The sequence below is a fragment of the Anarrhichthys ocellatus genome, unplaced genomic scaffold (assembly GCF_004355925.1).
Source record: "Anarrhichthys ocellatus isolate YVR2014 unplaced genomic scaffold, GSC_Weel_1.0 scaffold2, whole genome shotgun sequence".
Classification (NCBI taxonomy): Eukaryota; Metazoa; Chordata; class Actinopteri; order Perciformes; family Anarhichadidae; genus Anarrhichthys; species Anarrhichthys ocellatus.
In genome coordinates this window covers 12,889,192-12,903,956 of record NW_022280032.1, presented here as the reverse complement: position 1 = coordinate 12,903,956, position 14,765 = coordinate 12,889,192, and the positions used below count along the sequence as shown (strand labels likewise).

Here is a 14,765-nt window from a genome sequence, read left to right as displayed (position 1 = left end):
AAAACAATCACAAATTGTGTGCAGTATAGCAAAAGAGCTATCTATAACATTAAAAGTGAAGATAAAAGACAGCTTCATAGCGGGTGGAGATGGGTAGAGGAGGAAGAACTCTGAGGGAGAGGGTTTGGAGATCCATCCTTGCAACAGTGTTGTGCTCTATACTTGGCATCAGCACCTGTTCGTCTACAACTGCCCCCTGTCCTGCAAATGCCACTTTCTCAGCCTTGTGCACCTAAAAAGAATAAAACCCATTTTTACTTTAGTTAAAAATATTAGGCATGAATATGAAAGACGTCTGTGTGCTTCAGATACACATAACTCTGCTAAATGGGAGGAAGTAGCCATGTTTTTTTTTATTTTTTCATCAACATATCTCTTTCGCACCTGTCCCCATCTTTGTGACTGCACACAGAATGATGTCACCACATTCACTGAGTTGTTCCCACCAATCACAATCAGCCTGTCAGTGGCACCCAGGAAGTAAAGAGTAGGGAGGTCTGCATCTGCTCTGGTAAGGGTGGGAAGCAGTTCAGACCAGGAGCCTAATAGACAGAGACAATATAGAAGCACCATTCGTCATACGTCCTGATCAGTGTGTTAGAAAATAGTCTGTTCAAGCTGTCTAGGCTGTAAAAAAAACAAACATATACCTCTTGCCAAACATTGCTGTGCTCTTCTGCCTTACCTTGACTTGTGTTGTACTGCAGCAGCAGTTTCTCTCCAGTCCTCTGGATGCTGCCCAACACATAGAGACAGTGTCCAAGGCTAGTGGCAAGGGGCAAATCATGGGACAAGGACATGGTGAACTGGAAGTCATTGAGTGGCAGTGAGGAGACAAACCTAAGGCAGAGATCATATTCAGTCACTAATACACAAACCTAAGGCAGAGATCATATTCAATCACTAATACACTAACAAATAATTAAAGGATTACTTTTCTGAAGGGACCACACATCAATTAGAAAATGTGTTTTCAGTGTCATCCCAAAAACCTACCAGCTGAACTGATAAAGAGGACACAAACCTCCATGTGTCCTCCCATGGATCATAGCACTCTACAGCTGTATAAAGAGATGTGCTGGAGTCTGGGGTCACCAGTGAATCCAAGTACCAGCCTCCCACGGCGTAAATACAACCTTCACAGGCCACTGCACTGAAGTGCCTTCTGTGCTGTAGATGCAACAGATGGGGACAGTTTTCATTAGTGTGAAAGAAATGACTGCGGAAGGCCAGGCAACTTTTATTTTGATTGAGACGGATTGGTCATCTGCTTGATTCACACGGTAGAAGACTGTCTCACCTTGAGCAGTGGAGCTGTGGCGGCCCACGAATGAGTGAGGGGATTATACCTAAAGGAAGCCATCTTGAACTCCCAGCCTCTCTTAACAGGCTGGCGGTAGCCTCCTATTACATACAGGTAGTTATACAGGACAACTGCAGTGAAGCACCACTTATCAGCACTGAAAGGAAGCTCTGTAACTGGATACCAATCTCCGCTGTCCTCTGACCCCTTTAGGGTGAAGATATGTCGGGCACGTTCTGTTTCTGGGTCATTCCAAGAAGTCAGGTTCTCTTTCCTAAGGCTGCACAGACGTCTGTCTCCTTGAATCCTCAGGTGGACAACTTCGTCCTTCTCTGCATCATTCAGACACCTGAGGGGTGAATCAGTTTTAGGGACAAGAAAGAAACATAAAGTCAACTCTGTCCTTATAGCAAATCCTGTTTACAGTCCAAAGATTTCATCTCATGTAATTATACCGTTAAGCGCTGCATACTTGATAAGGTGAGGAAGCTCCAGCAGGTTTCTACTCAGGTAGGTGAACACTGTCATCTTCAGCTCCACACAGCAGATCTCCTGAGCCAGACTCAGGTATGACAAACAGTTACCTGGGCTGAGTTCATCTGCGAGGACTGACAAGCACCTTGAGAGGAAGGCCTCGGCCAGGAGATAGCTGCTGACCTCCAGAGTTTTAAAAGGGAGAAAAAAAAAAAGAGTTGGTTGGTTTTGGGGTGAATCACGGCGCTGATGGAAATCATGCGATGTCGAATAGTGTGCATACCTGGATGTGTGTGCCCAACTCCTCCTGAGGGACTTTAAACTGATCAAGGAAGGAAAACTCAAGGAGATTGTGGAAGGCGGAGGAGGACACATGTTCCAGGTGGATGAGGCTCTCTGAGGTCTCTCTCATTCTGGACCGGGACAAGGCTCGGAAGTACTCACTGCACTCGGAGAGTCTCCCAAGATCCACCTTAAAAATGAATTAGCAAAACAAAGTTTCTACAGCCTCCATTATTTTTTTTAAATGAACGTGTATGGTTGGGAGGTTTGTGTTTTGTTACTTACATGGAATGCACATGTGCTGGTTTGGACCGTTACAGTGGTTTCGTCTCCATCTCCAGGGTGATATGTGCGAAGAGCCTCATTGGTTTTCCACTCCGAGTCTGCTTTGCATGATCCTGTATCTGTGATATCTGGCGATGCTATATGACTTTTGACTGCTGGAAAAGCTCCCCAAAGCCTTGTAAGAATATGTTTTGCCCACAAACCTATCCACTCTAATAGTATCATAAAATGTTGCCTGAGATTCATCACACTGACAGAGTGTTGTTTGGATCCACGTTTAGACATTACAACAGTTTTTATACCACCTGCATGTGTTATTTGTTAGAACTCCAAAGGTCTAAATATGCAATGCACCTCTCACACAACCACTGCTCCAATCACATTTTCAGAATGACACTGTAAGAGCTTGAAAAAGGGGAAGACAAGTCCCCTGATGAATTTAAAGCAGCCAATTCGATGGAAAGACCGAGGACGAACAAGCAGTTCAGTCCATGTTCCACCGGCTCGTCTCCTTCTCCATGCTGCAGCTCTCACTGATCGACTTTGTGGAACAGCTGAGACTAAAGACTTAAGACCACATGCCAACAGAAACGGTTCATTAAAGAAAATAGTGCAGTGAACAGCAACATTAAATCTTCAATTTCAGAACTCCTGTTTGTTCCGAGACAGATCCAGTCGATTCAAAAGTGTCCCTTGATCTTCGAGCAGCGTAGTTTTTTTTCGGGCTGGTCTATTTTAGGCACATGGAGGTGGGACATACAGTCAGCCCTCTGGGATCAAACAAACTCTGCTCTTGACATCACCATGGGCCAATCAAGTTTGATCTTATGAGCGTAACTTCCATGTTCGACAAAATGCATCAATGCATTTGTTAAAATATCTTTTTACAGAAGGATACGTAGTATATAAGAAAGACAGTACAGCACTGATACAGGTTCTAAGCATACATGTTTATTAGTTTTTAAATGATACGTCTGTTGTGGAAAGAGGACAGAAATCCTACTGAGAAATATAAAAAAAGGGATCAGAAGAAGTCCAAACCCCGCTTCACATTCAAATACACCAAAGAGAAAGTCATGATGAGAATTTATTGTAATATAGATCTTAATTCATTCTGGATCTAATTTAAGCACTTCAGGTTGAGATGGTTACATGCATATGCACAGATGGACATTTTAGTTAACCTAATACAACAGGTCAGAATGACAAATGACAAAAATACAAGCTGAATGGAATACGGGCAGACAGTTAAACTGTGCAGTCAATAGATCCAATAATTGTGACTTAACTGCCTTATACTTTGTAACTGTTCTCTTAAATTTACATTATTGTTGACTACGGTGGTACTGTTTTAAACAGCCCTTGTGCAATAATTTGCTGAATGTGGGTAAGCTTTTAACTTAATTGGACCTTGAACAAAAAAATCAGAATACAGAATAAACATCAGAAGAAAGATGTGAGGTAGGACAAAAAACACAAAAGCAAAGAGATACACAAAAACCTACCCACACCAAAATCACTAGAACAGTAAAATGTACAGTCTGAAGTTTAAAGACAGGATGTCTCTGGCAGCTAACATTACAATAGCCGACCGTCAGAGTGACCGAGCCTCTCAAATGATTAACAACAACATTCAATACTAAAGAGCTCGAACAAAATGTCCCACTGTGGGGAGAGTTGCTTCAATAAAAGGGGTTGTGTTCAAATCTAAATGTCCATCCTTCATCCAACATTGCTTGTCATAAGGAGAGCTGCATAATACCGGAGTTTCAAGAACATAACACAGTTGAAAAAAATAGACATCACATTCAGATCAACATGGTGGAAATCCGGAGAAGAGCTTTTTTTGCTTGGAGTAGGCATCAAAACGACACATGGCATAGTCCTGCAAAACAATATGGTTTACCATGAGGCACGGTTTACTAAAAACATCTGGTGTATTGAACTACATGTAGTATGTTGCTCTGCTTACCATGTATCCAAACTCAATCTGGGATATCTTGGCTTGAATGATGGACCACAGCCCCCAGAGGAAATGTGATGCTAATGCGTACCTACAAATCAGAGCAAAAAACGATGGAGACATAACAAAGTCAGGGTTCTGGTGCTTCTGTTGTAAATGTTAACTGTACATAGCGCTGCTGTATATCATTGGAACACCACGTGTTACCTGTTAGCTTCAATTATCAGGTCCTCTTCCATCTGTGTCTGGTCCATGGTAATGTCAGAGTGTCTTCTCCGCTCTGCCAAATAACCTCTGATAAAAAGAAGCTGAAACAAAAAGCAAAATGATTCGCGACATTTTATAAATGTAGTAAGTTATCATCAATTGATGATTAATTACATCCTCGTTTGTTCAAGCCCTTTCTATTGCCCTACACAACAGTGAATATTGCAAAAATAATCCCTAAATTTGTTTTAGTTTTGTTCCATTCGAGTTTGGTTATCTTTAGACGGTAGTGACATTAGTTTCGGCCATTGGGGGGAAAAAGCTCCAGTATCTAATTTACAAAACAATTGCTTAAGTACAGAAAGATAAATTATGATTTAAATAATGGATATAGCCCTCTCTTCAACTCAAAATTGCGCTACCATGTTTTACCACTAGATAGCGCTGTGTGGTCGGAGCACTGAATCCGAGCATCACAGGGGAAATGGAAAATCAAGTCTACAATCAAACAGTATTTATCAGAGTGACACAAACAATTGGGAACATTTGTATTAACTGGTAAAATCGTTGATGCAGCATGACTGTAACTATTACAGTTTGTATTTGAGATCAATATGAAGGCACAGTTTGAAAATGGGTGGGGTCCGAGCAATGGCGCTGGAAGTCGGGGGGTGAAAGTGGGGGAAGGGGCCGTTAGAAAGGTGGACTATCTTTGTCAGCTGTTAGGGGTTTGGACTGACCTGCTGCTCTCTGGTGGGATAGTTCTCCGGTATGGCTTTGTAGAAGGGCCACTGGTTATAGGTGTAGTCATACATCCACTCACAGAAATGGTTCCCAAAGTCAAAACCCCTACACAAAAGAAAACATTATGGTGTTGATCTAGAATTGAAGCTCAAACCACTAGTTTCTAAACAAAAGATATCAATGTGGTTGATAAACAAAAAGAGTTTACACTTTACCTGTAGTTGTAGCTGCTGTACTCAAAGTCGATGAGCATGAGTGTATCTGTTGAGTGGTGGTCCTTGTCATCCAGCATCAGAATGTTACCTGCAGCGGCACAACAAGGAGGTGGGAAAACCACCATCATCATCATCATCCACACGCTCTTATTTCACCTACCGCGCGGTTTAGACTAGCGGATAGTTTAGCCTAAAACTAAAAACTATTTCTGTTATACTGACAAATATCTGAACTATTCAGACTGGTCACCATGTGAATTAGTGCTGGGCGGTATGACCAAAAATTTGTATCACGGTATTTTGTAAGATTCTGGCGGTTTCACTGTATTTCTTTTCCCCTTGACTGTGTTTTTATATAGGTTTATAGTGGCTTACTCTACTGTCAGGTGTACATAGAATATAAAAACATGTTAATGGCATCATGTATAAAGGCTTTGCTTACTATAGGGTGTGCTCGTTTGTTCGTATAATGTTGGGATAGCAGTTAGGCTGAAGTATTTTCGCCCCGGTAAGACGTACCTTGAATCCAGTGTTTTAATCATTGCTCTGAGCCCGTCTTTCTCGACTGTCTGTAGCGGGACCATGTCCTTGCATAGATGGATCGTTATTGCGTTTGTAATGTCGCTCCGCTGCTTGCTTTTCCTGTCATATGCAGCGCTTCGAGCAAATGCCTCTTCAAGCGATGTGTGACCCTTTGGCTTCACTCGCGTTAACGTTACCGGTTGACGACCGAAATCACACTCTTGGCATTCCAACTCATGTTTTCTGCTGAGGTGATGGAGAAAGTTGCTCTGTTACAGCAGTGGCTCGACACACTTTGCAATATATAGTCTTTTGGACGTCAGATTTTTACAGGATTTTACTGTAGCAACGGAGCCTCTCCCAGCTGTTAGCAGACTGTTGTGCTAGCGGGCTAGCTAGCGAGCTGTACCCAGCATGCCGTTCGGCGGTGTAATTTTATAAATGTACAATTATTAGTGTTACAAATTGTTTATGTGTCACAAACTGTTGTGTCGTGGTGTTTTGTCCTGTTAAAGAGCGTTAGTTGTGGGTTATTAATTGTTGTTATAAAGTTATAACCATGACGAGGGGTCCCTCTCAATACACTTAAGACAACTAGCTCCGACTGCAGCGCCCTTAGTAGCGAACAATATATTCCGCTGCCTGTTGAAGAGCGACAGCCGTTGGTTTCGGCTATGTGAAAAATGACGGTATGTGAAAAATTCATATCATACGGGTAATTAAAACTGGTATAACCGGTATACCACCCAGCACTAATGTGAATGTGAGCTATTTCTATTAATACCTACACCCCAGCCTTCTTTGACTTATGTTATATACTGCTCTCCTAAGCAATGCGACAGTGAAGCCAGCGGGCTGATCAATCAACCCAGATAAGAGGTGTGACGATACAAGAGGAACGAGGATCTGTTTTTACCTTCCTGGACGTCATTGTGGCAGAACACCACTGGCGATGGAGTCGCTGCCAGCAACGCACTGTTGTGGAGACGAGAGCCAGATGAACAGAGTAGGTGATGACAGAAAGATATTGTCAGTGTTGCATTCACAGGTTAAAATCTAAATTCTTGTGTAAGCAAAAGAAAAGATGTAATCGAATCAGATATGTCTTTAGATGACTGCTGCAATACACCAGGGTATTTCCATGCAGACTGCTACTTATCTACAAGATAACAAATGTTCTCATAGATAACACTGACAACAAACACCGGACTGATGTTCTGCTGGCTGCCGAGGTCAGACTGGTTGGAGGACTGATGTCGTGGAGGCACTGGGACAAAGGTCAGCCATTAGACTGAAACCAAAGATGCAGCTTCTTTTCCCCCTAAACTATTTTTTTGCGGGCAACAAATCTCAAACTATAACCCTTACATACATACATATAACCCTTACCCTTATAGCCTTCTTCATGTAGCATATACATTTTCAAATAAATATACATAATGTTTAAGTGCCAATGGGTACGTTTCATGACATTTAGTTTGAATACGGCACATGTTGGATGAATAGAAATGAATGTAGCGAGCATATGCTAGATAACAAGGTACCCAAAGTGCTGTCTCACATTTCAGAATCAGGTTCTATGGGTTACTTTGAAGCCCCATTGGAAGCAAAACATGTCTACAAACATGTTTAACTGTTTAGTTTCCCTCCTCTGTTCCTTTGATCACCTGGGACACGACGATAAATCGTGTTTGTTTTTCGTGGCCTTCCAGCGTCAGTAGTTGAACAGGTTAAACTGCCGCCCTGTCTAAAGTCTAGATGGAAATTTGTGTGAATACACAAAATACAAATAGTAAGAACAGCATCAACATTGTGTAACTTAGAGTAAGCAACATGACCAACCATCTTGTTAACACTTGTTACAGTCATTCCTTAACTGTACCTGCCACAACTTTAGGGCTTTATGTATAGCACATGTACAAAGTCACTCCATGCAATAAACAGCATTTGTGAAATGTCCCAACTCACCGGAGGCTCTCCAGCTCAGCAGGTAGGTCCAACTTCATCAGCTTCTTGTACTTCTTCACATGTGCTTCACGCAGGAAAGTGAGGGACATCACTTGATCCATGTATCTGATGGAGGGAAAAAAACACAGTATGATTAATCAATAAAAAACAGGCAGCTTTAGTAAAAGACATAGAGTGATTTCAGGTTGTCCGTACTTGTTAATGGTCCCAAAGAGCCACTTAGGCTCTTTGTTAAAGGGCATGCTCATTTCATGGAAACGGGCCAACTTGGTGGCAATCTCAGTTGATATGGCTGGATTTGACAGTTGATCCGTGCGCATGCGAGTATTCTGTAAAAACAGAGAAATACAGATTATACAGATGCTTCCTCTACATTAGGAACTAGATCAAGTAAATACACTAGGAGCTTTAAATCTACACACGTGATAATAATAATACATTTTATTTTATTTTATTTATTTATTTTTTTAAATTGTATTTATATAGTGCTTTGATGGCGTTACATAGGCAACTAAACAGTTTATAAGAGAAGATAATCCTTTATTAGTCCCGCAGCGGGGACATTTACAGGGTCACAGCAGCATAGTGGATAGTGCAAACAAGAGACTTAGTAAAAACAAGATCAAAACAAGTATTATAAATAAGTAATAAACAGTAAAGAATATTAAATAAGTAAAAAAGTAAAAAAAAATCCACGATACCTAAAATATAACTATAACTAAAAAAATAAAAATAATATATATACAGACAGAATAATTGTTGTATTGTGAACATATTTTTAAAGATGTATTCAATAGAATCTGCACATTGTAGTTCAACCCTTAATGTTGAATGAATTATACAATGCATTTTTATCTTATGAAAGTCAAGGATACGCGTCACTATGTCTCTACACGTTAGATGTGTATTCATACCGGAAGGTACTGTTCCAAGCGTCCTTCAGGGAAGACGCCGTAAAGTTTTGGTCCTAGAGTTCGTTCCGCCAGGATTGCGAACATCACGCTCTCCAACACCAGGGAGTCCACTCCCTGCATCACAGGAAGACAGTCAGACACAGTGTGATGCTCTTTTAGTTCATACGGCCATGTGAAGGAAAACGACACTGCTACGATAGATTGACTACAATGGCGGTATACAATTTTCTCCCCATGATTCATGGTGAAATAACTTACTGAGGACCCCCTACTAGACAGACCAACCTGTAAGATGGCACCATAGACTCTGAGGAGCACCTGGTGAGGTTCCTCTCCCACACAGTGTACGTGGTCCGGCAAACTACACAGGTACAGCAGATTACTCAGTCCACCACTGCCAAGGAAAAACACCAGCGTTATCTCATCAGAGCAAAGTAAATTCAACCCCACAGAATCTAGTCACACACCACCAGTAGATCGCTCTTAGAATGCTTTTATTGGGGGCGATGGCATCAACTTCTATCTAACTATTTTGCCATCAAGTGACTGATCATTTGCACGACTTATTTAGCCGTGCCACACTACTATGAGTATGTACTGAATATGCTCTTAAAATGTCTGCATTTTACTACTGTATTTTATTTCTTACACTGCTTTTTAGTGTTTTAATGACTGTTTTTAATGTTTCAATGATTGTTCTTATTTTTTTTAAATCTCCTTTTCTTTTGCCTTATGTTTCGATGCATTTATGTGAAGCACCTTGTTGTTGAAATGTGCTATACAAATAAACTTGCCTTGCCTTACAACCCATATATATATATATATATATATATATATATATATATTTACTTATTTATACTACTGTCCATGTATATATCACACCCATAGTGTGTGTTCATATCTATACAACTGCAAATGTATATCGCCTGCTTGCTACACATGTAAATACGTTTTTCCTACTGCATATATCTCAGTGCATTCATATCACACCGTTCTTACTGTAGATAGCCTTTCTTAGCGCATGTACATCCACCCTACTGATGAGGTAAAGAAGTAGGCCTACTGCAAGCTGCAATTGCCATTATTTACCTGACGATGCTGATTTGAAAATCACGCTCTTTGATGGTCTTCCAAGTCCCTGACAGAAAGTCACGGCACCAAGTAAACGCCCTGCCCCTGGTGTCCCGGTCGACCTCCTCGGTTCTCCCATCTCTGAACGCCTCTGCCTCCGAGTCGTCATCACAGTTTCCCGCAAACAGGGGACTCGGGGTCCTCGCGTTTCGCTCGTTGACGAGGAGCGTACTTACCGCTCGTGTCTTCTCCGCCGGAGGACCCCCAGCTTCTGTTGTGACAGTCGGGATGTTGCCGAGAAGGCCCGAACCTTGCGTCTCCGCTGTGCCGCCGCAGTTGCTGCTGGTGGTTACATTTCGACTCGACTGCATCGCGAGTTTCCGGGCGAAAAGTAAAGGAAGACCGGTGTGAAATGCCGGTCTGAACCAGCATAAGGGACGCACTGTTAACCGCAGTTCACTTGTTATGCTACTTAGCCGGAAAAGCGAAACATAGCGGTATGGTTTGAGCCTCATGGGGGGAGGTTGACGACAGACGACTGTTCCTATTCGCACGCGCAATAACAAGTGATTTGCACTCAGTGTTCGATGTCCAATCACAGTTTGATTCTGCGTTCGACTGTTCAGCTCATTGGCCGTTGCGAGGTGGTGACTTTGTACCTCGGCTTCCCGGTATGCTGAAGGCTTCTGGGAAATGGAGTGTTTTCGGCGTATATACGTCCTTGAATGAATAATTTTGTTTTTGGTACAACCATGGGTGTGTGAGTAAGGTTATAGATAACATTATAGGCTACGATAGTCCACTGAGAGATGTGGTTTTATGGTAAATGCAAGTTCTGAACGTGTTTTAGGTTTTGAGTTGGATTATTAATAAACTCATATAGGCCTGCCGTTTTAAAAACAAATGGGAAAGGTTAGAGAAAAGTATGAAAACATTTTTTTTCTCTAATTTTCACAGTGTGATCCCTTAAATTAATTCCAACACCCCCTTTGTGGGCCCTGACCCCAAGGTTGGGAACCATTGTTGGACCACCTATTATGTCAATTCTTCTTTTCTTGATATTTATTCATATTACTGTGAATTATTGTCTTAAAATGCGTTTATATTTTAATTTACAACTGTATTCATTAATAAATACAAATTACTGTTTGTTTCGTTCTTTGTGATGTGTTAAGCATATTTATTTTTCACTGTATTATAGGCCTAACTGCTTTAAGGTGTAGCATGAGTGGTAATTAAATGTGCAAAGGCATTCAAGAACACTGGCATTGTCCTTTAAAGACTTTGAAAACACAGGATAATATACAAGTTCTATATTCCAATCAACCACAAATTACTTTAATGTTTTATTAGCTTAATGCAAGATGTAACTAGGTAGGGCTAAGTCAGCTGGTTTATTTAATTAGTGGTTTTAGTTTATTCAGAAATTTAAATTGACATCACTCCATAATGGAAAGCTTTTTGACAGCCACTAAATTGTCTCTTTATTTTGGTTCCCTCACATTACTGTCAGAACACAACGCAGCATCTTATCTGACCTTCTGGATTTTAAGGACTTCATGCTGAAGCATAGTCATATGTATTTTCTATCATAATATGATTAGCTTTTAGGCTACCTCTGTGAGGTCACAAGGAAAAAATGTATCTGAATGACATGGTATAAGACCAGACCACATAATTCAGCAACTTAGAGATTTATTTGACTCAATCACTGTTTAGTAAGCTTCTGGAACAGATATTTCATGATAAATTTCTGTCTGCATGCTATTACTGAATACTGCTTGCGTTGATGAGGACAAGCTCCTTACTGCTAACCAAGGTGCTCTCAGCTGTGGAGCCTCCATGGCTCAAAGCAGCAACGTCTCTCCCTGTGTACAATACAAGGCAATGGTCAGTTGCTGTCAGACTTGAGGTTAAGACACAAGATGATGCACATAAAACCCTTTAGGTGAGAATATGTTCAGCTATCAGTTTCTCTTGATTTTTATACCACAAACCGTGTTGTTCCTGTATAACACTTGAAAAGCATAATCTATTTAGCTCCCCATATTCATTTTAGTCAAAAACAAGGGCAATAGACTTCAGACTAACACCATATTAATGGTGTATATATCATCAAAGTATATACCATACTACTTACTCTTTCTGAAGCACCTGGGTTCACAATTATTTCCAAGAGTGGGTTGGCACACAGCTGTGTCGCAGTGGATATACACCTAGTAAAAAACAAAATGTATCATTTAAAAATAATGAAATAAGGTGATATTGAAAATAATATAAAAAATTTAATTAAGCTAAAAACTTTTTTCTTAGATAGCTGGATCCTATACCTTTTCGTGGAGAGGAACCATGACCTCTGCATTTGCAGTCGTTTTCTTGCTAGGATGGTTAGCTACAGTAGTTACAAATGTGAACATCTTGAAAACAAAATGTTTGTAGTGGGTTGGGTACAAGATATCTGGGGAATTCACAGGGATCAAGACAGTCTGGTAACGGTCATCACGGTATGGGCAGCTGTGGCAAGAAGAGAGAGTGTAGAATAGGGATTGAGTATAATGTAAAAAAAATCTACAATAAATCACTATTTTCAAGTAAAATCAACAGTGTTACCCGTCAATCAGCAAGTCCCACTGAGGAAGACTATGAGCGTAGGGGTTAGAAGTTGCCCAGCATCGTCCAAGAGTCAAGACAAGGTTGGGATCAGTCCTCTCCAGCATTCGGACTTCAACGTACACAGGATCCCTGAGCACCTTTGTGACGGGGTAGTCAGAATCCACGTAAAAGGAGTTGTAGGCCACGTCCTCTGCTCAAGCAGAAATAATGGGTGATGACACACTCACAGCAAAATGAAAGAAACTGCACAAAATGTATCTCCTTCACACTGACCTTCCATACAACCCTTCATAGTACACTGTCCATTGCCCAGCCTCAGCTCCACGCGCAGAGGTCCAGGAGCTGCAACTGGGGGTGGTGGAGGAACAAGGCCAACCTCAACGACCAGAGCCTCAATCGAGGAGCCGACATATCTACACTGGAAAACCAGCCTGAGACAAGGAATGAGGTCTATGTCAGTCAGTCAGAAAACCATTGGAGTTTGCCTTCTAAAATGTCACAATTAACTAAACCTAACCCATTGTAGTGACTTCAAGGTCAGTTTACTGTATCCTCTGGATACCACTGAATTGTCTGAAAACTTAAAGCCTTAGCTGAGCAGTAGAAGTCACAATATTTTATGTTGTAACCACTCAGTGTTAAAGAAAGAAAGAAAAACATACTCATATTGGCTGTCCCTGGTAATTATTCCGTAGGGTCCCATAGCGACTTCATATGTGGAGGACATCCTGTTCTCATAGATAAGAATCCCAGGCTCGTCCTACAGTAAATTGACAGTGTTTCAATCTTTATAACTACTGGAAAAAAATGAATACCAATCAAATTGAACAGTCAAATGAGTTGCAACCCTTACATTCTTGACAGTGCCGCAGGCAGTGACAGGGAACTGGTATATGGCAAAAGCTGAAGTGGTGCCAACAGGACTGCAGTTTTCATCATTTCCAAGGAAAGAAATTGAGTCTAAGTCGAGGTAGGGTAGTGTGGCGTCTCTGGCCACCACCACAATAATTTGGCCGTCCTTGGTGCACTGAAGAGTCACTGAGAACAACAAATTTGAAAGCAAAGATGAGTGCTCATGCTATTCTCTTTGTAGATATCTATGTAATTCTGAAAGGAATAGAAAAATGCTTACCAGCTTTGCCATAATAGCAACTTTGTCCATCAAAGCAGCAGTTTAGAGCACCACAAGCTAAAGCAGTGGTGCCACTAGCTCCACACGGTATCTTGTATTGATCAGCCACTTCACAACTGTGAACTGTGTCTGTCGGATGCAGAGGCTTGGGAGACACCTGAGGCTGCCACGGAGACGGCGGAGACACCTGAGGATTCCACGGAGACGGCGGAGACACCTGAGGCTTCCACGGAGACGGCGGAGACACCTGAGGATGCTGGGGACTCAGCGGATGCAATTGAGGTTTCAGGGGCCATGGATTCTGCGAAGTCGCCTGAGGTTTCAGGGGCCACGGATTCAGTGGAGTCACCTGAGGTTTCGGGGGCCACGGATTCAGTGCAGTCACCTGAGGTTTCGGGGGCCACAGATTCTGTGGCTTAGTTGGCTGATACTGAGCATCAGCCAGATAGCCAATCATGGCAACTGCCAGAAGACAACCACAAATCAACTTCATTGCCATGGCTTCACAGCACAGTGAACACCAGATGCTGTGAATAATATATGAATTCCCTGACTTTTATAAGGTATTGGTCATGTTGACTTGTTGATGACCCGCACCCGATTTGCCAGCCTCAACTGCCAATCAAATGCTCCAGTTACTGTTTGGTGTGTGGTGATGCAAGGAAGAGATTTGCCAAAACAAAGTGAGAACACAGAACAAATTACAGCAATTTCAGAGGTATTGCATTAAAAGATTATAACAGTACACATAATTGTAAACTTCTTATTGCATGGACATTAATATTTATTGATTCGTATGTAATACATGCTTGTTACAAAGTGCTTGCAGATTGTTATTGATCCTGAATGAAAGAAATTCCAGCTTGTTTATGCAATTTCCAAAGAAGAACCTTCACAGGGTCTGTATGACCTACAATGTGCAGGTCACGCTGTATTTGTGCAGCAGGATAAAACAAATACCTCTTCTTTTCACTAAGTGTACTTACCATTGCTGAAAATTTAGATTTTAAAATCAAATTGAATCGAGAAGTATTCAGAATAACCTAGATTAGCATTTAAATTTGTCCAGTTT

At 41.4% G+C, this 14,765-nt stretch overlaps 3 protein-coding genes across 3 annotated transcripts; all 3 read right to left on the bottom strand.

The window, feature by feature from the left end:
* Nucleotides 1-49: 49 nt before the first annotated feature.
* Nucleotides 50-3,198, bottom strand: LOC116393099 (kelch-like protein 42). Its single transcript, XM_031865080.1, has 8 exons — nucleotides 2,345-3,198; nucleotides 2,061-2,249; nucleotides 1,776-1,960; nucleotides 1,301-1,652; nucleotides 1,025-1,170; nucleotides 686-840; nucleotides 385-542; nucleotides 50-232 (listed from the first exon to the last, which is right to left on the bottom strand). The coding sequence occupies exons 1-8, from the start codon at nucleotides 2,627-2,629 to the stop codon at nucleotides 50-52; spliced, it is 1,653 nt and encodes a 550-aa protein (XP_031720940.1). The 5' UTR covers nucleotides 2,630-3,198.
* A 75-nt stretch (nucleotides 3,199-3,273) lies between these two features.
* On the bottom strand, nucleotides 3,274-11,519 carry chkb (choline kinase beta). The gene is made up of 11 exons (XM_031865111.1): nucleotides 9,967-11,519; nucleotides 9,163-9,271; nucleotides 8,878-8,991; nucleotides 8,159-8,292; nucleotides 7,964-8,068; nucleotides 6,912-6,970; nucleotides 5,474-5,561; nucleotides 5,255-5,363; nucleotides 4,515-4,615; nucleotides 4,317-4,398; nucleotides 3,274-4,229 (listed from the first exon to the last, which is right to left on the bottom strand). The coding sequence occupies exons 1-11, from the start codon at nucleotides 10,461-10,463 to the stop codon at nucleotides 4,158-4,160; spliced, it is 1,470 nt and encodes a 489-aa protein (XP_031720971.1). The 5' UTR covers nucleotides 10,464-11,519; the 3' UTR covers nucleotides 3,274-4,157.
* A 107-nt stretch (nucleotides 11,520-11,626) lies between these two features.
* Nucleotides 11,627-14,208, bottom strand: LOC116393101 (zona pellucida sperm-binding protein 4-like). The gene is made up of 8 exons (XM_031865096.1): nucleotides 13,694-14,208; nucleotides 13,415-13,599; nucleotides 13,224-13,321; nucleotides 12,835-12,992; nucleotides 12,559-12,751; nucleotides 12,279-12,462; nucleotides 12,089-12,164; nucleotides 11,627-11,816 (listed from the first exon to the last, which is right to left on the bottom strand). Exons 1-8 carry the CDS (start codon nucleotides 14,190-14,192, stop codon nucleotides 11,716-11,718), a joined length of 1,494 nt encoding a protein of 497 aa, XP_031720956.1. The 5' UTR covers nucleotides 14,193-14,208; the 3' UTR covers nucleotides 11,627-11,715.
* Between the last annotated feature and the right edge of the window lie 557 nt (nucleotides 14,209-14,765).